This window comes from Nycticebus coucang, chromosome 12 (genome assembly GCF_027406575.1).
Source record: "Nycticebus coucang isolate mNycCou1 chromosome 12, mNycCou1.pri, whole genome shotgun sequence".
In the NCBI taxonomy this organism is placed as follows: domain Eukaryota; kingdom Metazoa; phylum Chordata; class Mammalia; order Primates; family Lorisidae; genus Nycticebus; species Nycticebus coucang.
In genome coordinates this window covers 7,027,644-7,053,651 of record NC_069791.1, presented here as the reverse complement: position 1 = coordinate 7,053,651, position 26,008 = coordinate 7,027,644, and the positions used below count along the sequence as shown (strand labels likewise).

At 43.4% G+C, this 26,008-nt stretch overlaps 1 protein-coding gene across 1 annotated transcript in view; it reads right to left on the bottom strand.

Annotated features, from left to right (window-relative positions):
- LRIG3 (leucine rich repeats and immunoglobulin like domains 3) overlaps positions 1 to 15,743 on the bottom strand; it is a 46,599-nt gene extending 30,856 nt beyond the window's left edge. The window contains exons 1-3 of the mRNA XM_053556881.1: positions 15,258 to 15,743; positions 9,520 to 9,591; positions 9,240 to 9,314 (exon numbers count right to left, since the gene is read on the bottom strand). Of these exons, the coding sequence (XP_053412856.1) occupies positions 9,240 to 9,314; positions 9,520 to 9,591; positions 15,258 to 15,469 (359 nt within the window). The 5' untranslated portion in view covers positions 15,470 to 15,743. The remainder of the gene's footprint in view (positions 1 to 9,239; positions 9,315 to 9,519; positions 9,592 to 15,257) is intronic.
- Positions 15,744 to 26,008: the final 10,265 nt, after the last annotated feature.

Below are 26,008 nucleotides of genomic sequence, written 5' to 3'. Positions count from 1 at the left end.
TCTATTCCATAATAGGTTTTATCCTATGAAAGTGGCTAAAATTTCTCATGCATAGTAAAATTGACCGTCCAAGAATGCAGACAACATTCACCCTAGGCTGTCTGGCACTTGCAACATAAACATTACCTTCATATTCCATTCTGTCTCCAACCTCACTCCAGAGACTGCTCTATCTATTGGATAAAGCTATTTAGCGAGTAAGGGAGACAGCCAGGCAGGTGATTTTAAGTGCTAGAAAGGAGATGTTTATATTTATAATTGCCTTTCCTTTCATGTTTTAAATTTAGTACTTGAGCAACTTTCAGCCAAAGACAGAAGAGGGGTGCTCGTTAGAGCTGCTTCATTCTTCACCAAAGTAGAGTCCTGCACCTCTGGCCTGTGGAGCACAACAGAGAAACCGAAATAAGGAGCAGGAGCAGGAAAAGCACCAGGCTAAGACAGACACAGGCTGAGTCTTGTCATCCCCATCATGAAAAGCAGCTGGCTGGAACTTCACTGCTGTCTGTCCTGGCAGAACACGTCTCACTCGGCACAGAGGAGCCTCTCGGTAGACGCTGTACCTGAGACTTGAAAGCAGCAATCTGAACCGCCTGGAAGGAAGTGGAGGGAGGGAAGGAGAGAATGGTGTAGCTGCAAGATAAATATTGGCACGGCAGGAGTTTTTGAGTCATGAGTTATACTGCAAGATCAGGTCAAGGGAGCGGGGGGCCTTTCACTGGCTTTAAGAAACACCACTGGAAAAAAGTGGCCTGATGTTCACTATTCTACCAAATCTAAAATGTTACTTTGGAAAAACCAAGTTTTATAAAGGAAAACTATTTTATGTGTATGCGAAAGGAAGGCACAAAAAGTTAAATATCTATCATACGAGGTATCATAACTATATATATATATATTAATTTGGACCAAGCCAACATTCATTCATTCACCCAGCAAGCAAGTACTGAGTATCTGCCGTGGACCAGGCGCTGTGCTGCACGGCAGGGTTACAGTGGGGACAAGAACAGACACCAGATGAGTTTTTGTGAAATGACATTTTGGTGGAGGAAACACACATTAAAGAATAACAAACATACAACTGAACAATGTATCTGTGTGATAATAAAGTAGGTATTATGAGAGAGGAGATATACAAGTGCACAGGAGGAGAACCACGTGTGATTCAGAAACTGTTGGGGGGGGCGTATTCCAGGCACGGGGGAAAGCAAAGGAACCTGGGGTGGGAACAAGCTGGGACATTCAGGAGCTGAGCGGCAATTCCAGAGACTGCTCATGCGCACAGAAGGCACAGACCATCCTCCTTGAGGATTCTGCTCTTGACCTAAAAGCCCTGGGGAACCACTGAAGGGTTCAGGGAATCAGGCAAACAATGCCAATTTTCATTTCCAATGCATTTGTTCTAAACTGAGGATTGAAAAACTTCCCCAGATGTATTCTGAGGATCAGCTTATGATGAAATGGGAAAATAAACCTATAAAAGTGTTTGTCACAAATATAGTTCTGTGGAAACTCCTTTTTATGTGCAAATCATACATAAACATTTCAAAATCTAATAAAAAAGACAACTTATCACATGAAGGTATTCATGTGTTTATTTTGTAAGACTTGAGCCTCACCAGCTTTACTCCCATTAAACATGGCGTCCAGCTTCAATGTACTGGTGAGGGTTGGAACCTGCTACTATGGTCTAAATATCTATCCTCTCCAAAACTCATGTTGAAATGTAATCCCCAATGTAACAAAACTGCAGCTGGGGCCTTTAAGGGGTGCTTGGATGAACGAGTTAATCCTGGGACTAGGACCAGCGGCTTGCTAAGAAGGAGGGAGATGTGAGTGAGCATGCTCAGCCCCGCTCAGCCCTGCTCCATCTCAGGCCTCATGCTGAATCCCCTCTACCAAGAAAGCTCTCATCAGACGTAGCCCCTTAACCTGGGACTTCTCAGCTTCCATAACTATTTAAGAAATATATTTTTCTTTGTAAACAAATGACCTTGTTCCAGGCTTTCTGAGATTCAAAAATTTGTTATAAGAAACAGAAAACAGACTAAGACACAGTCTAATACAACGTCCTTTATATGAGAAAAGACGACATCGCCCCATTTATCCATATCAAGACAGTTTAGAACATATGGACGGAACATACTTTGTGTCCCCTGAATCAAAACAGAGCTCCCCAACACCTCCAGAAATCTAAGCTGTAATTTTGGCCAAAGCTGTTCCTCAACTTAATTAATATGACAAACCAATGACCTCTTTTCAAACATTGACTTATAAAGGTTTTGGTTTTAAATGAAAGCTAACAACTATTTACGACTGTACAGCAACAAAGTTACCCAAATACATCACCACTTCAAAGTGTACACGGATGTAAAACTGGCCTTCCCCACAGGCAGTTTTACCTCTGAGCTGTGAACCTATTAAAATATCAATCTTGTTTTTAAAGTTGAACATGATGAATTAAATAAACTCTTATGAATGAAATTCCCACTACTATGGTCCTGGGTTCAGCATATAAATAACAGAGCAGAGCAGATCAGTGGCCACCAGTTCAAGTCCACCCTGCTCACGACCCACATGTCCGCGCCCCATGGCCAGGTTGGGGCTGAGATGTGAAAGCAGAGATGTGGCCCGGATACACAGTAGGGCTCAGGACACAGAACACCTCCAGGCAACCATGGATATTTGGCAAGTCAAAACTTTATGTTTCTATGGCACTTGAGTTTGAAAATGAACATTGTTTAGTGACTATTCTGGAAATAGGGAGAACAGCAGATTCTTCTTAAACACTCCTGTGTTTATGTGAAGTACAGTTATTTCATTCCTCTGCTTTAAAAAAAAAAAAAGGCTTCAACAGCTGCCCCAAACCTACAAACCACCTGAGCATGGAAGAAGCTTCTGGAACAGACCTGCCAAGTCACCCAGGTTTCCTTCTTCCCCCACCTTGCGCTCCACAGGCCCTGAAACCCAAGCGGGGCGCAAGCCAGCCGTGCCCACCCTCCCAGCAGTGCCTCCCATGCACCGTTCGCCATCTGTCTCCATCGCTCAGAGTCCCCTGAGACCAGAAGCCAAGTGCTGTTCAACTCTGTCCCCACACGTCGCACATAGCAGGCCGCGTGAGCCCTTCCAACACCTAACTTCCCCTGAGAGGTCCACGAGCCCCCAGGCTGTCGTTCAGTTATTAATTCTAATTGTGCACCCACTGATGTTCTTGGAATTACTTGAAGAGCATATAAGTTTTCCCAAAAATTCACCCTAAATGCAAAGTGCTCTCTCCTTCCCTCATCCATCTCTGCCTGCATAGTGTTTCTAAATCCCGCCCTCCTCCTGTGATCCTCCCCACTCAGGAATCCACTCTGGCCCCCTGCCTGGGCCTCTGCGATGCAATCCCAGCAGCTGCTGCTCACCCCGGCACAGCCCTTTCATGTACACGGTGCCATCTGATCCCCCACCGGAACCGCAGGGGAGATGGGCAGACATCTTACGCTGCTTTTACAGATACACAAAGAAGAGTTAATTAAGTCTACCTAAGGTCAGACAGGTCATTCATGTGAGACAAGACCAAAACCCGTGTGCCCAACCCCAGCTCAGGGCTCTCTCCCATTCCACCGGCCTGGAGCCCCTCTCATCCCTCACATCCCTAATCAGTCTGAGCCACGTGCCTGAGACTGTTCCCGGCTGCCAAGGGATGGAGAGCTCAGCAAGACATGAGTCCACCCTGAAATGAGATGTGAAAAATGCCCCTCGGGGCCACATGTGCTGCACTGGTGTGAGTTTCAAAACCAGATAAAAGGAACATCACCAGGCTTCTCAGAATTCTACTGTAACTGCAGTGGCTGCCCCAGTGCCGCCCACCACCCGGTACTGTCCTCTGTAGTTTCCAATGTCATCTGAGCCCTGAGGGTGAGTATGGCTCACACTCTCCTGCAACCCTGAAGCACCTCCAACCAGGAGGATGCCTGAGGTGACGGAGCCACGTCTCCAGCATCATGTTCCAGGGCAAGCAGGTGGGGGAAAGCTTATATCATCAACACGTCCTTGGAGGTCCCTCAAAACACCAGCAAAGACTTTATACAAACATTCTTCCTCCATCTCGGGAAACCCAACATGGAAGGTTTCCTTCAGTGTGGGAAGAATCACCTGTGTGCGTGTACGTGTGAGCCTGCGTGTGTGGGCGTGTCTGTGCATGCATGTGTACGCGTGGTCACAGTATTTAGTACTTTGTTTTGTTTTCTGAACTTTTAGCCCACAACCTGATGAAGTAGCTTCCAAGTGTAAAGGGCAAAGGCTGTGAACAAACTGTATCTCCAAACACCCGAGTCACCCTCAGTGAGCTGAGATATTCAAACTTAGGCAAATGGGAAAGGGGGCTTTGATTTCCCACCTCACAGGTACTCCAGGGAAGGTACTCACCAGCTGGAGTGGGGAGATGAATCCTCGTGTTACATAAATTACTTCTCTTGTTCTCTTATTCCTTTTAGTTATTACTGTTGTTAAATTTATCATTATTATGTTGTTATTATTTTACCAAGCATGTATAACCGAGTATTAGTTAAGGGAAACACAGGCATGCCATCTCCAGTGTAAATCTTCAGCCACTGGTTTAGATGAAGCGAACAGGAGCACACCTGTGCAATTATATACCACGTACAGGCGGCTGTTTCATGAACATTCCTTGATTCATACGTTAATTAAGCATTGACTATGTAACATGCCTGCAGTAAGTGTCACACACAGTGGCCTCAAAACATCAGAGGAGAAAAAGACATGATCATTTCATTACAGGGTAACAGGTGGAGGATTTAGAAGGTGCAGTGGACATGAGCAGGACAGGGGAGGCCCAGTGGGCATAACCCCAGCCCTGGACACACACAGCTCTCCTGCCTCCTTCCCTGCAGGCCTGAACCAAGTACGGTCCTCCTGCACCCCCAGTGAAACGCAAACCCCGCCCGGGCTACACTCTCCCTACACCTGTATCCCAGCACCTACCCTCCTCTCACTAATCTCTTACTTTATTTTCTGCCTTTCTCCTCCCATGAGAAGGCCAGCTGGGTGAGGGCAGGGGTTTTGTCTGTTTTGCTCCCTCTGAATCCTGGCCCTGGGACAGCACCCTCACTCAGCAGTATCTGGTAAGCCCTGCTTCCCGTGAGCACAGCAGAGACGGCTGCCCAGCTCTCTGAACCCACCCTCCTCCTTTCCTTCAGGGCATTTTTCACAAATGGGTGTTGGCTTTTCTCTGAAAGTGTGTTTGACGTATTTTTTTTTCTCTCCCCTCACCAGAATGGAAGCTTCACAGAAAAAGTAGTTTGCTTTTGCACTGCTGTGTCCCCAGCACGGCCAAGAGAACCTGGTACATAGTAGGTGTTCAAGAAATCTGAGCTGAGTGAATCTTCATTATCATCCTCACAGATCACATCACCTGTATTCTCTCTCCAGCTCCTTACAACACCCTGGGAGACAGGCACTATTACCTCATTTCATAGCTGAAGAAACAGACAGACAGACAGGCAACAACTTGCCCAGGTCACGCCTCTGGCCGGGGGTAGAATCCGCAGTTAATCCCAGGCCGTCTGACTTGAGCTCTGCTTCTACACACTGTGCTATGGCCGTGCCTGGAGCTGTGCTGTAGCACGAGGCCTCCTGGCTCCTGGACTGCAGCATGGTCTAATGATCTGCCCCTCCAGCCCATCCTCCTGACCCTCCAGGCATTCTCTAAAGCCAGGGTGACAGTTCCACCCAGTACATCTGATCTCCTCACTCTGCTTTAAATCTCTTTGACAGCCTTCTACTTCTACTAGTAGAGCACATGATTGGGGGCCCTTGAAGCACAGGAAATGGGTATTTATAGTAACCGCATTGGAATGAAGATACGTCAACTCTGGAAAATGACAGGCCATAAAGAAAAAGATGGACGTGGGAGAAGTGCTCTGCCTTTGAGATAGGAAATAAAGTGAAAAGGCTTACTTGATTATGACACGGAACCTATCAGCACCTCCAGAAGTATTTACGCAGTCTCTGATGAGCGTCAGCAGGGCCCCACCCACACCCGCTAGTTCAGCATCTCTAGGGACAGGGTCAGGGAAGCGACTTGTTTAGTAAGTATTCTCAGGGCATCAGCCACTAACCCAGACTTTTCAACTCCAGGACACAGGTGAGTCCCTGCATGCCGGGGAACACCGTGTAAACTACGGGCATTAAGGATAAGACACAACCGGCTTTGCTTAATAACCAGTAAGGCTCCTTTGTTCGACAGTAACGTTGCCTACCTCAAGCTTCCCAAACCCAGGCCACAGGTTTCAAAAGTTGTCCAATGCTGGAGAGCAGGACACACCACAATCCACCACGGTCCAGCCACGGCGAAGCCAGGACAGCACGGTGAGGGGTAGGGAGCCGGGGACCTCAACATCATGGGGCCCTCAGATCCTCAAATGCTGCCTCTCAGCAGAATCCAAGCTGCACACAGCAAATCCCTTTATTACTTTATCAAAAAAGGATTTACTCTGAAAACTTTGGATGCAGAAGGCCACACATGGCTCCAAGGCTGCAGGTTCCCCATCCCATACCATCCTGCCACAGCTAGGACACTGTGAGACACACACACACACACACACACGCGTGTATCATTCCCCCAGCACACCAGTGGACTTCAGAGCTAGTTCACTGTGATCCCTACAAAGATTACAGATGAGCTTTTTTAAGAGGATGTCCAGTGAGCATCCCCCTCTCTCCCAACTCCCTGGCCCTTTACCAGGTTTCCCTGACACGATCAGAACTGGTCCCGAACTAAACCCACCTCTGGACGGGGGTTGCTGTGTGACCCAGTATTCGTTTCTGATTCCTACAGCTACAGGAGGACGAAGGCTGTGCAGACACCGTCCTCTCTGCACCCAGCCCCTCTGGCTGAGCGGCCCCTACAGCGCAGGACGGACTTCCAATAGTAAGTCGTAGGGCTAAGATTCCAACTAATTTTTTTCTATTCTTGAACACAAGTTTTCAAATTAACATCTGCAAATAACCCAGAGAAATGCTTTTCTCTACAGAATGTAAAAAAGAAAAAAGAGCCAAAAAAGGAAAAAAAAAAAAAAAAACCCAAACTTAATAAAAGTCAGACAGTCCTGAAAACTACCCTGCAGGACACGGGGATCAACTGAGGGGCTGTAGCAAGTTTCTTGTCTGAGGCATGTGATGTGGTTTCACAGGTTTTTTTCCTGACATCTTGGAAATGTATTTAGAACTGATTTTCAGCTCTGATTACTTTCAAATGCTTCTACATAAAAGAAAAAGTTTTACCCTACACAACCCAGAAACTGATAGTGCTTTATGAAGAATGATTGTGTACCGCGATCGCCGAAGAGGGGCCGAGGGAAAAAACAGAACAGCGACAGAAGAAAAACCCCCCAGAGAGGGAATCCCTCCAAGGACGACACAGGGACGGAAGCAGCGTCACCCTCTTCATGTAGAATGAGCAGGCCCAGCACGCAAATTACTCTTGACAGAGTCCAGGTAATCTAAGTAACAAATCCAAGCTGTTATTATATGAGATGAACAAAACAGTCACTGGTCAGACACAGTGACTGCCACAAATGAAAGAGAAGAAAGTGAGATTCTTCAGGCTGACGTGACAGTCAGCACGCTCTGAAGCGAAGCGCAAACAAAATCAAGGTGCAGAAGAGTTCAAATTGTGAAGGTTTCTAATGTTCCAGATGCCAGCCTGGCTTTCTAATGATAAATTACAGCTTTAAAGCACACAGTTCCGATGTTATTTACTTTTAATAGACTTTTCTAACTTCCTCTTAAGTTCTTAAGCTTTCAGCTCTTTACCAGGCCAAAGAAGGGGTTTCTCTGTCCGTTCCATCCGTGTCACGAACCTGCACGGCACACCTTCTCGGCCATGAAGAACGCCAGGGCCCGCAAGCCTCTCTCAAACAGGCTGACAGAATCTGCCGATACACAGGGCAAGGGCGGCAAGAATAAAGTGGGATTTGAAAAAGCCCCATTGATCAGACAAGGATAGCTGAGGATGCTGAAGGTAACAAACCAGCACTCCATTTAGACCTCAACATTTCAAGCCACTGGGAAAGACAAAACAGGTATTAATGCTAGCGTAAAAGTACATATTTTTTTAATTCAATGTTTATTTGTCAAATACCAACTGCTTTTTCCTTCGTTCCTGTTTCTGATCTTTGGAAAAACTGCAGCAGTATCAAATGTCACTTGGTTCTTACTCAGAGGAAAGCAGACAGGGTGGCTGCTCCCCTGACTTAGCTGACCTGGGCCCTTAATAAAAACAAACCTCTGCAAATCCCCAGATGTAAGCAATTGGGTAGTGATCACTTTCATTAATTGAACAGCTTTCCTGAAATTGACTCCATAATTTCAAGCCCCCCAACACCTTTCCCAGAAGCAACTAACGATGACGTTTTTTTCTTGTTTAATGCCAGAAAATATTTTTTTTACCTTCAGTGGCTTAAAGATATTTTTAAAGTATTCAACATGAAGATGGTAAATTACTTCATTTTAGACATGAAACCACTGGCATTGTAAACGCTATCTTTAAAATGCCGAAAGTCAAAATTGTTCCAAAATCTCAGGGCATGAATATAAACATGTCTTGTGCCTTAAAAATACAGAAAATTGACCACAATTTTAAGTGTATTTGAAAAATCATATTTGCAAAATACTCTGTAATAGTATTTCTGACTTCAATCACTGATTGAATTTTAACTATATAACTTGATATTTGAAGTTGATGTTTTTGAACCCCAATTTTCCCGCTACAGACACCACACTTAAAGAGGATACTCCACTGGCTTATCGCCAGCTCTCCTTTCTCCCCACAAACAGACTCCAGTCTTTCTCCACCAGGAACTATGTACTATGTAATCCACAGATCCCATGCCAACCATTGAGCAATGCCAGAATTAAAGTCCCAGTCTACAGAACATCCATCAAAGTTCATGTGTCTCTCTGGGGTGCAGGTGGCTTCTTTCAATCTTGGAGACCAGATCAGCAACAACAGCAAAGTGTCAAGTGTGTTGTTAAAAGGATAATCAGAAATTCAGGAGTGACAGACACAGAGGATAGGAAACAAGTTAACCAATTTTAGAAATAAAGCCCATCTTTATTATACCCTGAAGGAAACATTCAAATTTTGCTTGTAAGATCTTCATGCTTATCCCTATGGAACTACCACCCACAGTCCCTGCAAACACACATGCAGAATTCCATGAATAGTCACTTACAAGGAGAGAAGCGTAATATTTGCTGAGATGGGTCCCAGATTCGGAATGGCCTCCAATTCATTGTTATTCAGTTTCCTAGAAATGCCAAAGAAAAAAACAAAAGGCTCATTAGGTTACCTCTCATTCACAGAGGTGAAAACTTTATAATATCTATTTAAAGATACCTCCCAAGTGAAAAGTTTTAAATAACTTCTTATAATCCAGATGTTCTTTACAGTTAAAGAGAGTGAGGAATAATACATTTTATGCAAACTTTAGGTAGCCAATAACTAAGACTCACACTTCTCGAAGCCTCTGAAGATGGCTCATAGAACTTGCCTTGATGAAAGATAATCTGTTGTGACTTAAATCCCTATGGGAAAACAAAAATAAAATGTAAGTAGTTTCTAAAAATCACTAATGGTGCTAAATGATACGCAAGGCAGGGGGCGCTTATGCAGCATGTCCACAGACACCGGGGCGAGCAGGAGAAATAATCAGTCCATTCTGCCCACATATTAGATGGCAACCAAAACGCCAAACTCAAAAATACAAACTCCTAGGGCAAAATTAGTGTAGGAGGCTGGCAGGTCCAAACGCTTGAAGCCCAGAAATGTTTTAAGAGATGTTTTTTGGCACACGGTAAACCAGCTTTTTTTTGTGGACTGGAATTTCTGCTTCTTGGTCCCAGCCCTTTCCATCTCCCCAGTCACACTAGATATGATGACATCATGGCTTGAGAACAGGAGCTAAGCAGACAGGCTGCTGAGACTAAACCCTCTAAAGAAACCTTAGTGTCATAAAATTGAGCATCCATGTCCCTATTAAAGCCAAACAGAACAAATGCTCTGTGCATACACACTTGTGTCTCTGGGTCAAGGCATCACACTGTTCAAGGCGTCCCTCTGTGTGCACTGAGCGGGTAGGGAACCATCTGAACTGGCTTTCTTGAATTCCCCCGTCTCAGTATCTGTAGTACCATGTGTGATTTGAGTCACGTGGACCATCTAGGAGAGTTAAGCAGACGGTACAGAAAGCTGTGAGCAGAGTTCAGTCTTTAAAATAAATGTGCTGCTCACTCAAGAGCTGGAGCCTAGTATGAATTTCCATAGGGCAATGTTACTATTAACAACAGTAACAAACGCCTACAAACATACAACTCTGGGCTAGGAAGTCATCTCATTTAGGGTTCCAAACATGGAACAATGTTTGGGCAAATACACCTAGTTATGTTCCTTGGATGGGTCAACAACCATGTACCTTCACCATATATCATGGAAATAAAATGGCTGAACAGCATAACAGGATGGCTGAAAGGTCCCCAGTGAAAGAGGTTATCCAATTCTTACTAAATTAATTCTTTCAGTGTTGAAAAAATATTTTTAAGATAGCTAGGCATTGGGGGCGGGCACCTGTAGTCCCACTTAGTTGGGAGGCTCAGGCAGGAGGATCCCTTGAGTCCAGGAGTTTGAGGTTGCTGTGAGCTATGACAAGCACAGCACTCTACCCAGGGAGAGAGAGAAAAAAAAAAAAAGAAGAAAGAAAAAAAAATATTTTTAAAAGACCAAAGTTTTAGATAACTAAAGTTGACTAGGAAAAAAGCACGCCCCTTCCAAAAATTAAAGAAAACGAAAAAGGAAAGAAATCACAACCAGAGAACCACACTGTTACTTCATGATTAGTTCACAACTAGAAATCAGAAATGCTTTCGTGCTTTGAGGTTTTGTTTTGAGAATAAACCTGGATTTCTCTATTTCACCTAAAAAAAAAATCTGCAAAGGTTTTATTTGAAATATGTTTGCCTAAAGACCTACCAGACAGTAACAGACATGAGTAGATTTGTTCTGGTAGAGTTATAACATGAAAAAAGAAAAAAAAAAAAAAAAAAAACCTGGCACAGTCTTTAAACTATAAAAATCCTGCAATTACAAGCACTGCTGTGCAAGCGCACCACGCCGGCGGGAGCCAGACACTCTCCCTCCCCGCTCAGCCCAGTCCATCTGGAGTTCATCAAGAAGCTGTGAGCCCAACAACTCACGTTAGGATTCAAACAAAACCTGTGTGCTTTTAGCACCCCAGACCATCACAGATTTCCCACATGATTTAAAAAACAACCATGGAAAAGAGTCCTTCACCTGGGAGGTAGGCTGAGTCAACAAGTCTCACTTCCACTTACTCAACTAAAGAAGTGGAAACAGCATCAAACTGTATCCCCTATTGTTTCAGGCTTTAGAAAGAAAGGGGGTGGGGGGCATCTGGCATGAACATCTAATACAGGTGATTTGCTTTTTAATTAAAAGACCTAAAACTATTCTCTGTACTTCATTATAAGGATTATTACATAGGGTATTCCTGGGAGAAGTTAAGACTGAGCACTCAACATTTTCAACCAGTAATGGAGTCAGATCCCCCAACAAAAGATCTTTAAAAACTGAGAAACTGCCTTCAGGAACCCTGTACATGCTGGGACCACTCGTTTCTCATCCAGAGCAGGAGCTGGCAACTTCAAATATTTCAGTTATTGCAACACACTTCCATTCCTGAGTTTTGTGTACTATTAAAACCACATTATATGTGGGAGGAAAAAAAGCACCCCTTAAATGACGTTTACTGCTAAATACTTAAAGCTATGAAACTTTTAATGTACCTAAATTTAGATTTAATATAGTTTGCATTTCAGAAGTGATTACTTTCCAGTAAAGGATGTCACGTTCTCCTAAATCTTCCTTGTATTGTTTTTACGGGTTTCTTAAATCCATACAACATTACAACATTCAATAAGGAAGGCAAATTCTTCATTCTTAGGAGTTCCATTAATGAACATCTTCCCAAGAAATGAAACTTTTTAAAAACCTTTTCTGTGGTGAGGTTAATAAATCCGAAAGGTAGTCAGGTAGGGAGGTGTTAACTATTTACCCAGAACCCAGCTGGCCAAATACTTGGTTAGAGAGACATCTCTTTTCCCACACATTAGCAAGCAAATAAATAAATAAATAAATATATAATTTACAGCATTTGGTTTCAGCTCTCATTTTCTTCCCTTTAGCATTTGGAAATCTGACTTCCAAGTCAAATTTTAATGCAAATCCAGCACAGCTTCTTAATCAATCCCACTGGGGCCTGCAGAGCTGCTAATTCAGCAGAAATCTGGAAAGCTAAAAAACAAAAAGCCAGGCTGTAGCTGTTTCAAGACACTAATCCAAAGTGACTCATAAATCAGCTGGCTATGTTCAAGTTTTAGTCTGGAAAATATAGAAAAACAGCTGTGAAAACCGTAAGGACTATTACCTTCACCCCACCCCCCATTCTGGTACCGACCTGCAAATTTCTAACAGGGCCAATTCTAAAAGAGTCACACAGGCAGGCAGAAACAGCCTTAAGGAGTCCTGTTGAGAACTCAAATACTTCTATGTGATAAGATATCAACAAATAATTCTGAAATTCCAGTGAGAATTTAATATTTGGAGCTCTTGTTGGCAACCTAGCAACTTTTCTCTCTTTTGGCTAAATAACACATTTGAACAAACTCCTTAAGTTCAGACTCTGGAACTCAAATTTGCCTTTAAAGGTAGCTGTCAGCAAGGTTCAAACAGTTACTATTTTAAAAGCTACTCTCATTAAAGTGTTAGAAGTTAGCTTTTGAAAGGAGAATTGAGACCTGTATTAGTTTATGGCTCAAATTATTCAACTTTTCACAAACGGGGCTCCTATGGCAATTAATTACAGATTGAATAAAGTGGAAAAAGTACATACATGTGTATAGATTTTTATTAAATGATCAAATTCAACAAATGAAACAAAGGACACTGAACTTTTTCTGAATAGTGCTTTCAACAACTTAGTCCAAAGACAAACTCCTACTCTTACCTAAAGAAAAGGAAGGTTAAGATATAGGGAAGAACAATACGGCACACTACTTAGTTCTGAACTCAAACAATATACTTAAGAGCTTTTCTAATCATGTGAACTTGAAGAAGCAGCTTCTTACATCACCTATTCCAAAATGCCAAATAATAGACAAGATAAAACTCAATTTCACGTTTCTATGCTTCTTTGCAAAACAAAAGGAGACCTGTAGAGCTTCAGGCACAAACAAAACAAATGTTTACAATAAAGAATTTAGACCACATGGTCTGGTGACATCTACAAAGATGGGTAAAAGTCACACAAGTACAAGAACGACAGAGCTGTCCAAGGAGTGATCACTGCGGGGGTTTCTGACAACAGACCGGGTGCTTATTTATACAAGTGGAACTTATTTTCACATACGTTTAAGGAATGTGGACTTGTATTGAGACAATTTACTGCTGGCGGAAATGTAATTAAAGACTGCTAACCAAATAAACTCTAATTTGTTTTTAGTGTGCCACCAAATTATCTGCAAAACAAAACCCTAATTAGGTCAGGTACTTTTAAGACAATGTTTAAATAGCCATTGAATCCCTTTTTGGTTAGACTCAACTTCTAATCCAGAGCAACACAGTTATTTTCTAAGACATCTAAATCCACACACACACAAAAATAATAAATAAATAAAAATAGACTGCACACCAGCATGATCACAATGGGCCACCTGACATTGAGAAACTCATGACTATAAGTTGGATTAACCTAAGCATTTCCAAACACACCCCAGGAAGCTCTGGATTCATTTTCTCTGTCATCCTCCATTATTCTTTGGTGTTCCCCTCCAGTCATTCAAACCTTCAGTTCCATATGTTGTCAATAGAGCTATTCACATTTCATGAATAAGGCGGCATGACCTCCTCAAGAGGCAATTGAACAGAATTAGCCACGACTAATTGAAAGTCTTCCTGCTTTAGGTGAAAGCCCTTATCTCCTTCTTCAATTGTAATAAAAACTACTAAATAAAACATCCCCCAAGGGATTAAGTAACAACCCAATACCCACTAATTCTACATTTTTATTAAATGAAGGCATATTAAAAACACACTCAAAGAATATACTGATGGTCCACATTCGCAAATAAAAGGATACAGATCAGCACAATGATTTTAAAACAATTTCCTAAACTACCTGACCAAATCTTCTACCACTCCTAGGACGTTAGGATAATCTACTAGATTTAACTACTGTTAAAAGAATTTAGAATCTTCACTGCAATTCGGCTAGGCCAAAATCTAAGATTAAGTACTGAACTGCACTTTTACTGCTTTTAAACAGGACAACTACTTAAAAAAAAAAAAAATTCAAGTTTTGATTTGTTTACATTTTACAGCACTCCTGCAACTTTAACAAAAGTGGAGGGTGGGAACGAACAGAGGGAGATGACATTTGGAAACCATCAGCATTACAACTAAATTACAGTTTTTCCCTTGTCCGTCCACGCAGTTGGCAGTGATTTCAGACTTCACAGCTAAAATCCAAAAATTTGCATAGCAGCACCCTGCGCACTCCGCTAAGAAAACTCCAGAAACCCGCCCCTGCTTCTGAAAACTCCAGTTCCTTTCTCTCGGTATCTACTGATCGGAGGGCGCACGTATAGGGTGCTAACGTGAAACTAAGCACAGGAGATCAGAAGGACTGTACCATAAATTGGAGAATGACCAAATTCTGCTGAGAGAACTTCCCAAAATAAAAGGCGCGGGTTTTACCAGTGACTGGTTAGGAAAAGAAAAAGAGGCCCGAACCAGTTAGTAACTAAAGTTGAGCCACAGGCTGAAAACTCAAACAGAGAACTGCGAAGTCGGGTGCGCGCAGCTGCCACCTCCCCTCCTCCGCCCGGAGGCGCGGGCATCTGCAACCCGCGGCCAGCTTGAGGCGCAGGACAGCGACGCTAGCCCTCGGCATTACCAGTGCCCCTCTCGCCTCGCCAAGAGCCCACCTGAACCGCCCGCGGGCACGTAGGAGGGAAACTGAGGCCCGCGCAGTTCTTTTTCTAACTCCCCCGGAGCGCGACCGCGACTGGACCGAAGGCTCAGCTCGGAAAGAAAACCCAGCGCGCCCAGTCCCGAGCACCCAGGCCCTCGCCCGCCCCAGTTTCCCCGACTCTCGGCGGCCCGCGGGAAGGATACTCACAGCCTCGCGACCCAGGACGGGAGCGGATCCGGGAGGCGCGCTAGCCGCTGGCGACTACAGTCCAGCAGGTCCCCGAGGCAGCGGCAGGGAGCTGGGCAAGGGCGCCTGCCGGCAGCCCCGGAGGGCGGCCCGAGCGCCCCGCCGCCCAGCGCGGCGCACAGCAGCAGCCCCAGGGCCGCCGCCGCGGGCGCACGGAGCGTCGGCGCGGGCATCGCGATCCCCCGGCCCCCGGCCCGGCCCCAGTCCTCAGCCGGCGCGCCCGGGTCCCGCTCCAACTGGCCGCCGAGGGTGGCCGGCCGCGCGCGCGCTCTCGCAGTCCCCGGTGAACTCCTGCTGCTACTCCCGGCCGCGAAGCCCTTTCATGCCCCCGGGCAGTAGGCGGCAAAGCGAAAAGGTGGGCCGAGCGCGGCTGAGTCGCACCCCGAGCAGCTTGCCGCGACGGAGCCCCCGCTACCCCGCCAAAGAAACTTTCTCGCCTCCGGTCGCAGCGCCGCGCGAGGGGCGCAGGCGGGGCGGGGCGGGCGCGGAGAGGGCGGGGCGCGGGGAGGCCGAAGACGCCCATTGGCCGGCCGGGCCCGGGACACATGACAACAACACGGTTCCGGGCGGGGCCGGCGGGGAGAAAGTCGAGCTGAGATTGTAGAAAGGCCGAGTTACATTTTCCAGCCTCTCCGGCCAGAAGTCTTGGCTCAGTCCTACGAAACTTGGACCAAGTGGAGCGGAAGGGCAGAGGAGAGTGAGCTTCCAAGAGGGCAAATATGAGGCTGGCTCTCAGGTTTGGAGGCGTTTAGGGAAACTTCAGGGGAATAAAGTTAACTTACCTCTGTTATGAAATTTGTAAATTATCCTACCACCCACAGATGAAACAATGGTTTTAATAAAAATACAGCCTTTTAACATTAATACTGGTGTTTATTACACACACATATATTATATAAACATTTGTATATGTACACATGTTGGCTCCAAAAATAAAAATAAAATGTGAAAGTTACGGATTTGGAGATGGAATATTGCGTTAAAAATAGCTTTAGCAGATTGGATAGAACCTCGGGGAAAATGACCATCTAATAAACCAGGAAGGCAATCATAAGTTCCATAATATTGTTCTATTATTTTAAGAACAATAAAAGTCAAAGTGATATTTCAAAGCAAAATGAAAACTAAGACCTTGGAGGAAGAAATTAATAAACACACTTTGGTCCACCTGGGCTTTGAGCTTGACAAGTCGTGACTGAGAAGGCCACTGAGCTAAAAGTGCTTCCCTGCCGCCTCAGCCAGGGGTGGGTGGAACCGGGCTGCAAGACTTGGCAATGAAGTCTGTACCTGCGCTTACGCTTACAGGTGATGTTGAAATTCATGGAGACCTCAGAGATTATCTGCTAATGTGCTCATCAGAGTAAGACCCAGAGAAGATAACTGATTTGTTTGTGGCAAAACCCGGGAAAGCTTATTTTAAGCTTCCACGTCTATACATTGTTTATCCACCGCTGTCTGCCCAAGCATGTCTGTCCTGGGGCTGCTTACACTGCCCATTACTGAGGAGGTTTTAATAAAAATACAGCCTTGCGCAGTTGGGACTTTGTTTTTTTTGCAGTTTTTGGCCGGGTCTGGGTTTGAACCCACCACCTCCGGCGCCCTACTCCTTTGAGCCACAGGCACCGCCCAGCAGTTGAGACTTTAACCCCAACTCTAATGCCTCACTGATTTTTCACTGTAGCAAATCACCCTTGCTTGCGGGGCGGGGAAAATTCTCACTTTGAATTGACACACCTTAGTTCAGACAAAACATCCCATGCTTTTCTTTCTAGCTACCAGTCAACCCCACCACCTTTCTTGATGATGTACAATTAGAAAATACTTACAATAATGGCACCTCGGTTTTGAATTATGATTTTTCCTGCTTGGGAGTGGACAAGACACACCCCCGTCTTGCTTAGAGTTTTCCAGTTCAGTATCGCCTGCCCATTCCAGTATCCTATCAGGAAAATTTGGTTTGGTTCATTATTGCTTTCTTTTTAAATCCACAAGGTATTACATGCATGGTGGCATCAGTGTGCTGGCTTGCTCTCGAGACATCATCTATGTGATAAAGATAGAAATTTGCCAACATTTGGGGGAAGGGGAGGGTTGGCTCACTTCCTTTTCATTTTTTGTTTTCCTTAGATCATTTTACCTTCTATGAATTCCATTCACATTTACATGCTGCTGTTTACAGCATCCGTATTTCCAACCCGGATCTTTTTCCTAAACTGACCCACATATTCAGGCACCCGTGGGTTATATCAAACTGGATGTTCAGGTGTAACCTGTCTAGAAGTAAATTTCACCAGCCCTGAAACTTACCCTTTTCCTGAATTCACTATCTTGAGGAATGATACCTCTCTCTCCCAATGACTGTCCCCAAACCTAAGTCACTCTGAATGTTACTTTTTCAGCCACCATTTCCATGCACAATCAGCAAGTCCTGTTGAAGCTAGCTCCTGAATGAATCTTCTCTCCATCGCAACAGACATTCCATAAATTCAGACCACCATCAGCTCTTGGATTACTGCCACAGCCTCCTTTCTCCTTCCTCTTCCACTCCTGTCTCTACAATGCAGTCAAGTGACACAGCCCAGAGTTTCAAATCTGAGCCAGTGACTCAACTGCCCCGATCCCTTTCACAGATTCTCATCGTTCTGGGAATAAAGTTCAAATTCTTTAGGGTAACTTATGTAGCTTTTCTATGGCTTGGGCCTCTACTTTCTTCTTTTACTTATTTCATCATTTCCCTCCTACTCTTAGAACTTCTTGGGGTTTTCTTCCCAGCTGTGTTCTTTGCCTTTGATCCTCTTTCAAATGCTGGTCCCTCTGTCCAGCCTGCAGGGGGACCCTCTTCTGCCTGGCTGATGGGCGCTTCATCTGAGGCATCCCTCCCTCCTTTGGAGAAGACTTCCCTGAGTCCTGCTTAACTACATATCCCTCTAACATACTCCCAGTTCCAGTACTCATAGGAGTGACCATTTTCATTTAAATTTTCAGTACCCATTTTGCCATAAAGACTTTTGCATCCAAATGTTTATAGCACCTTAATTCACAATCCCGAAGACATGGGAACACTCTACGTGCCCATCAACCCATGAATGGATTAATAAACTGTGGTATATATATTATGGAATACTATTCAACCATAAAAAGACGGAGACTTTATACCTTTTGTATTTCCCTGGTTGGAGTTGACGAATACTCCCCTTAGCAAAGTATCTTAAGAATGGAAAAACAAGCATCCTATGTACTCAACACTAATTTGAAATGAGTAGATCAACAACTACAGGCCGCTCTTTTTCCGGCTGGAACCATGGCGGCTGTTGAAGAGAAGAAAAAGAAGGTTCCTGCTGTGCCAGAAACCCTTAAGAAAAAGCGAAAGAATTTCGCAGAGCTGAAGATCAAGCGTCTGAGAAAGAAGTGTGCCCAAAAGATGCTTCGAAAGGCAAGGAGGAAGCTTATCTATGAAAAAGCTGAGCATTATCATAAAGAATATAGGCAGATGTACAGAACTGAGATTCGGATGGCTAGGATGGCAAGAAAAGCTGGCAACTTCTATGTACCTGCAGAACCAAAATTGACATTTGTCATCAGGATCAGAGGTATCAATGGTGTGAGTCCAAAGGTCCGAAAAGTGTTGCAGCTTCTTTGCCTTCGCCAGATCTTCAATGGAACTTTTGTTAAGCTCAACAAGGCTTCCATTAACATGCTGAGGATTGTAGAACCGTATATTGCATGGGGGTACCCAAATCTGAAGTCAGTAAATGAGCTAATCTACAAGCGTGGTTATGGCAAAATCAATAAGAAATGAATTGCGTTGACTGATAACAGTTTGATTGCACGATCTCTTGGTAAATATGGCATCATCTGCATGGAGGATCTGATTCATGAGATCTATACTGTTGGAAAACGCTTCAAAGAAGCAAATAACTTCTTGTGGCCCTTTAAGTTATCATCTCCACGGGGAGGGATGAAGAAAAAAACAACCCACTTTGTAGAAGGTGGAGATGCTGGTCACAGGGAAGATCAAATCAATAGGCTTATTAGAAGAATGAACTAAGGTATCTGCCCTGATTGTTTTTGTAATCTGGTCAGTTAATAAACAGTGACTGCTTTCAAATTGAAAAAAAAAAAAACAACTACAGGGTGGCGCCTGTGGCTCAAGGAGTAGGGCACCGGCCCCATATACCCGAGTTGGTGGGTTCAAACCCAGCCCCGGCCAAAAACTGCAAAAAAAAGCAAAGTGTGAAAAAAAAACAACTACAGGCCCATATTAGAGGAAAAACACAATTAAATTCAAGAAGGAGGGGAGCAAGGGAAGGGGCTCAGTAAGCTTCCACCTAACCGGTACGATGTGGGGGAATACGGCGAACTACTTGGGTGAAGGACTCAAATACAGCTAGGACTTTTCCTAACAAATGCAAACCATGTAATCTAGTTGTATGCACCCTTATATCAATTCACAATTAAAAATTAAGTTAAAAAATAAAAAAATAAATTTTTAGTAGCTGAGTTGCTCCATCTATAAATTTGGGAATACAATTTATTGTATTCTTATCCGGCTCCCATTTCTCAGCTCACTGCAGTAGTTCTCTGCTCAACCTACTAACTGATGCCACCAGCTGAAATCTAAGAGCTGCCAGCCCCTCCCTAGTCCCCAGTCCTGTATACCACATAGGCTCCTACCGGTAGGGTGTTGAGCTGCAGTAGTTCCAGACTTGTTTCTATCTATTATTACGCAATTAAATATTGTGTAAGCCAAATATGTCTATGACTGCAACAAGAAAATAGGTTTGTTTCTACGATAATGAATTTGAAGCTTGGGAAAGATTCTTTAATGGTAACCACTAAGACAGTGCTATCAAATTAGATGTGGGTAAGTCAGTTGCAAAAATAGGGGGAGGGGATCATATATACCCAGGAATTTTTTTTTTTTTTTAACATGGACTTGCTTTGCAAGTATCTTTAAGATCTTGTTCCACTTTAATTGTAACTAGGAATCAATCAGCAGAGGATGACTTACAGGTGTGGTTCATGCTTACTCAGCTCTGCACGGGATCACTGAGAATGTAAAGGACAGTGGCGTGGAAGAATGTGGTACACATTAACAATGATGCTTCTCCATTCTAATATGTGCTGCACTGTGCTTCAACGCAAGACGAGCTAGTCCTGTGCGGAAACGTGAAAGCATTTTGGTAATATTTTCACAGATTTCTCCAACCCACAGGGAACAGAGAACTTCCCCTGGTACCCACATCCCTGGGCAGCTGAGGACGGAACACCTTTGGAGGCCCCTCTCAACCCAGGGGCTGACTCCTTTGTAGTGAATGAAAAGAGGAATGAAGGGAGACTGCTGGGAAAGGTAGTTTGTAGTAGAAAAAGAACATGGAATTCTGTCTCATCTCCTCCTATTTATCAGTAAAAACAGCAACACAAGGCAGCACCGGTGGCTCAAAGGAGTAGGGTGTAGGCCCCATATGCCGGAGGTGGAGGGTTCAAACCCAGCCCCAGCCAAAAACTGCAAAAAAAAAAAAAAAAGCAACACAAACAGGCGTAATGTATCAGTGAGTTCTCTGATCCTCTTAAGACATCCTTGCTCTGTATCCACACACAGAAGCACATATGCAAGACATCAGATGTTGAATTTCGGTGTTTCTGGCTAATGTCTCACAAATAAGGTTTAAGTGGGAGAAAATCAAACTCATTTTCCTCAGAGGTCTTTGAACACTTGAATGAGAATGAGATGAAGGTTGGATTTCTCCCCTCTCTCAGAGATTTGTCCTGGCTAAGCTGGTAGGTGGAAGCTGAGTTGCCCTTGGCAATCCTCTAAATCCCGCCAATGCCTCTGTCTCCTTTATAACTTGGTCTCAGTCCTACCCTTCTTTTGTGGTTAGCATAACCTGGCCCGCCCCTGGCTCTTTTCTGTGTTCCTGTTTTTTTTTTTTTGTCACTGCCCCTGGCAAGCGTGAGACTTTCTTATCTTAAGGGCTGGCAAGGCCAATGACTCAGAGATAAAAAGTAATAGAGGTGCTAAGCTGTCAGTTTTAACATCCAGGGACAGAATGAAAGGGGAACACTCAGGACCTGCTTTATCATTACAATGAGTGACACAGTTTGTGTGAGTGTGAGCTGTGAAAAGGGAAAAGAGATAAGGCCCAGGGGGAAGAAAGCACAGAAATCCCCAGCTAAGGAAGCCAAACACAAGTGTTGCTGTACTTTGTAACCTAACCGTATCTTTCCCCACTCATTAAGGCGTTTTAGAAGAAGTAGATAACCCTTCTCCCTCTGGCTCTCTCTCTCCAAAGCTTCCTTTACAGAGGAGAGCAGAGTTTTCCTTCACACAATCCCTGCTGTCAGTATGTAATAACTCTTTAGAAAGTATTTAGAAAAATAACACCTGTCCATTTGTTTTTCTCAAATTAGACAACTGTGCAATTAAAACTAACCCTGTCGTCTGACATTCCTGTAACCACAAATTCAGGATGTTATGTTTGTATTTTGCTCATTTCTCAAGTTATCTTCTGGAAATTCTGTGTGCTCCGAGGAAAGTTCATACGATGGACTCCACTGGACACCCAGGAAGTCCCTGAGGTGTAGCCTGTCGCCGCTGGGAGTCTGAACATGGGAGGAGGACTGGGGCAGGCTCTGGGTTCCCTTGACCTCCACCAGTGTTCCACCGGAGTGTAACAGAGCCTTTCAGTGGTCTCCAGTTTCTCCACCCCTTTTTGAGGATATTAGGACGCTTTCTCTACACTCAATCCCTACTCTTTTATTATTATTATTTTTTCTATAGCCAACGGCAATCCTGAAACTCCACTGTGGATCTCAACACATCCACAACAGTCCATGTGTCAGAAATACAAAAATCTGAATACTTGAGGAGTAGTTAGAGAAGAAACAGGGTGTTCAGAAGGTGGAGTGCTGTACATGCAGATTCCCTCACAATTCTACACCCCATCTTCCTCTGGCGCAGAGCTGGGGGACGGATGATATGTTGTTGCATGGCAATGCAGCAGCGCTTGGTAACTATAAAATCACATATTGGTTCTAGTTCCTATTACTGAACTCCTAAATTGCTGTTTTCTTTTCATTATCCAGGGAGATAAAGTGGGTTAACTACAGAAAGAGTCAGTGGCCGGGATTATTAATGGAAGGCTGGGATTAAGTCAACCCAATACGGGTATCAACTTTTTAGCCTTGAGTAGAATGAGGAATATAAAATGAAAACAGGGGTGGCGCTTGTGGCTCAGTGAGTAGGGTGCCGGTCCCATATGCCGGAGGTGGCAGGTTCAAACCCAGCCCCGGCCAAAAACCACAAAAAAAAAAAAAAAAAAAATGAAAACAAAACTTAAACTACTTTGTAACCCTAATATAAAACCCCAAGTCTATGTGTTCTAACAGCATAATCTACTTATTCTGAGATGTTTTAGGAGGAAGTTTATTGTGCCATCTCAAGAAGTTACTACTTTAACTCAATTTGTTATGATTTATTCCCTGAGGTCAAAAAGGATCCTTAGGCATATTTAGTGAAAAGACTTATATATTCCTCCCGGGAACTGTTCTGTAGAATGTTCTTCTCCCACTTCTTGGATGAACAGTTGGTCTATATACTCTTCTAAGAATTAATTTGCATTTCCACCATGAGAGTGCTCATAAATGAGTTATTTATTGCTTTTCTTTATAGTTTCATCCTCTTATACATTTTACTCTTACCCAGGCCTGACTACCAAATTATTAAGGTGACTTTGTTGTGAATATTCTCAGAATTAATTTCCCCACATTAAAAACTCTGCTTCTATTTCTAAATATAAGGATCACTGCCAAGCTACTGTGCTCCCAAGATTGTTCCACAGAAGCATTTTCAAGTCGAGTGAATAATAATTGGGGTGGGGTGGGGTCGGTTTCTCTCTGATGGACTCTTGCCGTATTAAAGATGGTGCAAATACTTTCCTGCTAATATTTTACCATTTTAGCCCAGGGATTTATGCACTTCCATTATGTTTACACATTCATACAAAAATATTTCTCCTGACATACTGGCCCGGAGTACTAAGAACCAGAGGGCACCTTGCTCACCCACTCGCCCTGGCACATCTGTGTCAGCAGCAGGCAGCCTTTTTGACTACCCCAGCAGTTATTCCAGACCTGAACAACTTTTATTCGGTCAGAACATTCATCTTTACAGCCCACATAAATAAATTCCTCTGGCTCCCTTGATGCCATTTGAGCCTGTCTGTTTTTTTCTGGGCTAAATTGAAGCTGTCATCAGCAATATTCCTGAGCTTTCTCTTTGCAAATTAAATAATTGCCATCCTTTTTTAACACGTTCTCATGAACACTGCAACTTTCTCCAGCACCCTCCTGAGGACCGGGAGTGGCTCTTTCCTGCTTATGTAGAAATGAGTGCAGGGACGTGAGGTCAGAAGCCCTTGCAGCTCTGCAAATGATGATGTTCAGTGATTCTCAAGCTCTTACTCCTCCTACTGTTCTCTAGATATTTGATATATTTCAGCTCATTTATTTCTTATGACCACTCTGTAAAATATCATCACCATAGTACCAGATAAGAAAACTGATGCTAAGGAATTTGTCTATGGGGGAGTAGGGCATTAGAACCTAGCGGATCCGACTTCACGGTGTACCCCTAAACCCCTATGCTGTGCTGCTTTCCATACAGTCAGAAGAAGCAGGGGTTTCCACCGTCTTCCTTTGTACTTAAAAGAAGGGGTTTCCAGTAACTAGATTAGAATCGATAAGGAAAGCATGGACCTTGCCTGGTAATTCTTGTAGGTGGTTAATTGCAATCACTCCCTCTCTTATCTTTCCTCCTTCCCTTCTTTCCTCATTGGTCCTAATTTAGACAAAAGATTTGTCCAATTCACATGCATGAATCAGTCACTTTAGGATCTGATGTGTTAAGGTTGTTCAAAGTGGGACTTGACATCTATCCATTAGAGCTGAGCTGTGTGGGCTCAGACATGGCCATCTCCCTAACCTTCTGCTCTGCAATACCAATGCACCCCAGCTCCAAGAGTGTTTATAAGGTGTCACTGAGCATTTAGGGGCCGGGTTCTATAAAACTAAATTTGGTTCACGAGAGAACCTAAGTGGTTGGTAATCAGAAGGGGGAAGAGATACAAAAAGGGAATCAGGCTTTGCTTTCCTTACAATTTTGTCTAGGGCTGCACCTAATTAGAGAAATCATGGATGGGAAACATGTGATCCAAGAAGTCCGGAGAAATGAAATATTAATGCTAGAGGTTATATTGCAACTGTCGAGATGCTTTACATCTGGTAAAGAGTGTACTTTCCCTTTGGTTTATGGGCTAATGCTAAGTCTTACGCTTTTCTAACTTCTGTACAGTATAAGGAGACATTTTAAAACATAACAAAATAAATATCCCAGATTGGCTAAATTTAAATTTTGTTCAATCATCAGTCTTTTGTTGTTGTTGAGACTATAGTCCAAGTCCATTGGCTCAGAAATATCTTAGAAGCTTCCCTTCCGTAGGGGATTCTACCCAGGTCATCTCAGTGATGCTTGAGTTAGTGTTTCTCCAAATTCAAAGACATAACTCAAGATATGAGCGATTCTATTTATACAAGTTATATTCGTTGTGTTAATCTGGATGGTCCTGTGCATGAGTTATACATAACGTCCTGGTACGTGTAACTCAAAACCAGGAACATTTCTTGGATGCATCATATAATAGACATTATGAAAATAAACTTACTGGAATTCTGATAAAAATCTACATTTTAAAATAATATCAGGAAGTACTAGAGGCACAGACTCCTCTTGTGGATTCATTTTTGAATTTTTATTATCACCTAATATTGAGAACGCTCATCTATGACTTTATGAGTCTGTGCACAAAAGTAATTCACATAAAAGTTACATGGAGTTTTGCAAATATTTTAAAAATGTTATTAAAAGAAAAGCTTATCTGAGCCGTTAGTCCTGGAACATTAAATTATTTAATACAGTGGTAATATTTTTAAAAACCAAGGCATATTTTAACAATAAGAATTTGCGTAAACCTTTATTTCAAGCAATGAAAGTATACCATGGGAAGTTAATGAAAGCATGAATAAAAAATACATTAAATGTGGATGGGTCTGTCCCAAAAGGATCCACTGGCATTAGTAGTTGATGAGTGTTTTCCTGAAGTTGTGATTAGTCATTGAAATTGATATGCTCATGAAGGAAATAATAAAATGTTCCGTATTTTCCCCTGTAACTCTAGATCTTTTCCTATATTGTTAATGAGAATACCTGATAAATCTCTCAGGGTGAAGCTAGGATTCTCTATCTTGTTAATGATCATACTTGACTTTTTATGATCCAAGAATGGTGGAAATAAAATTATGTATAATTTGAACACACTGATTGCAGCCACAGAAGCTTTTGCTAAAAGTTTTGCCCTAAGCAAATTGAAAAAAAAAAATCAACTTTTATAAAATCACTCAAACGTAGCATGTTTGGCTCCATTAAAAATATCCTAAGGCAATCCACACTGGACAGCTATAGTCACATCTGTAAGACACATTTTATATGTTGCTAACCCTGAGATTGAGAGCAATCCGTTTTTTTCAAAAACTCAGGTATTTAAAAGAATAAAAGGTTGAGGTCAGAGAATCTTTAAAGTATCTTTAATCTTTCATCATCCTTAGTTATAGAACTTTATACTGAATGTGACTTCGCATTCTGCTGTTCAGGAGAC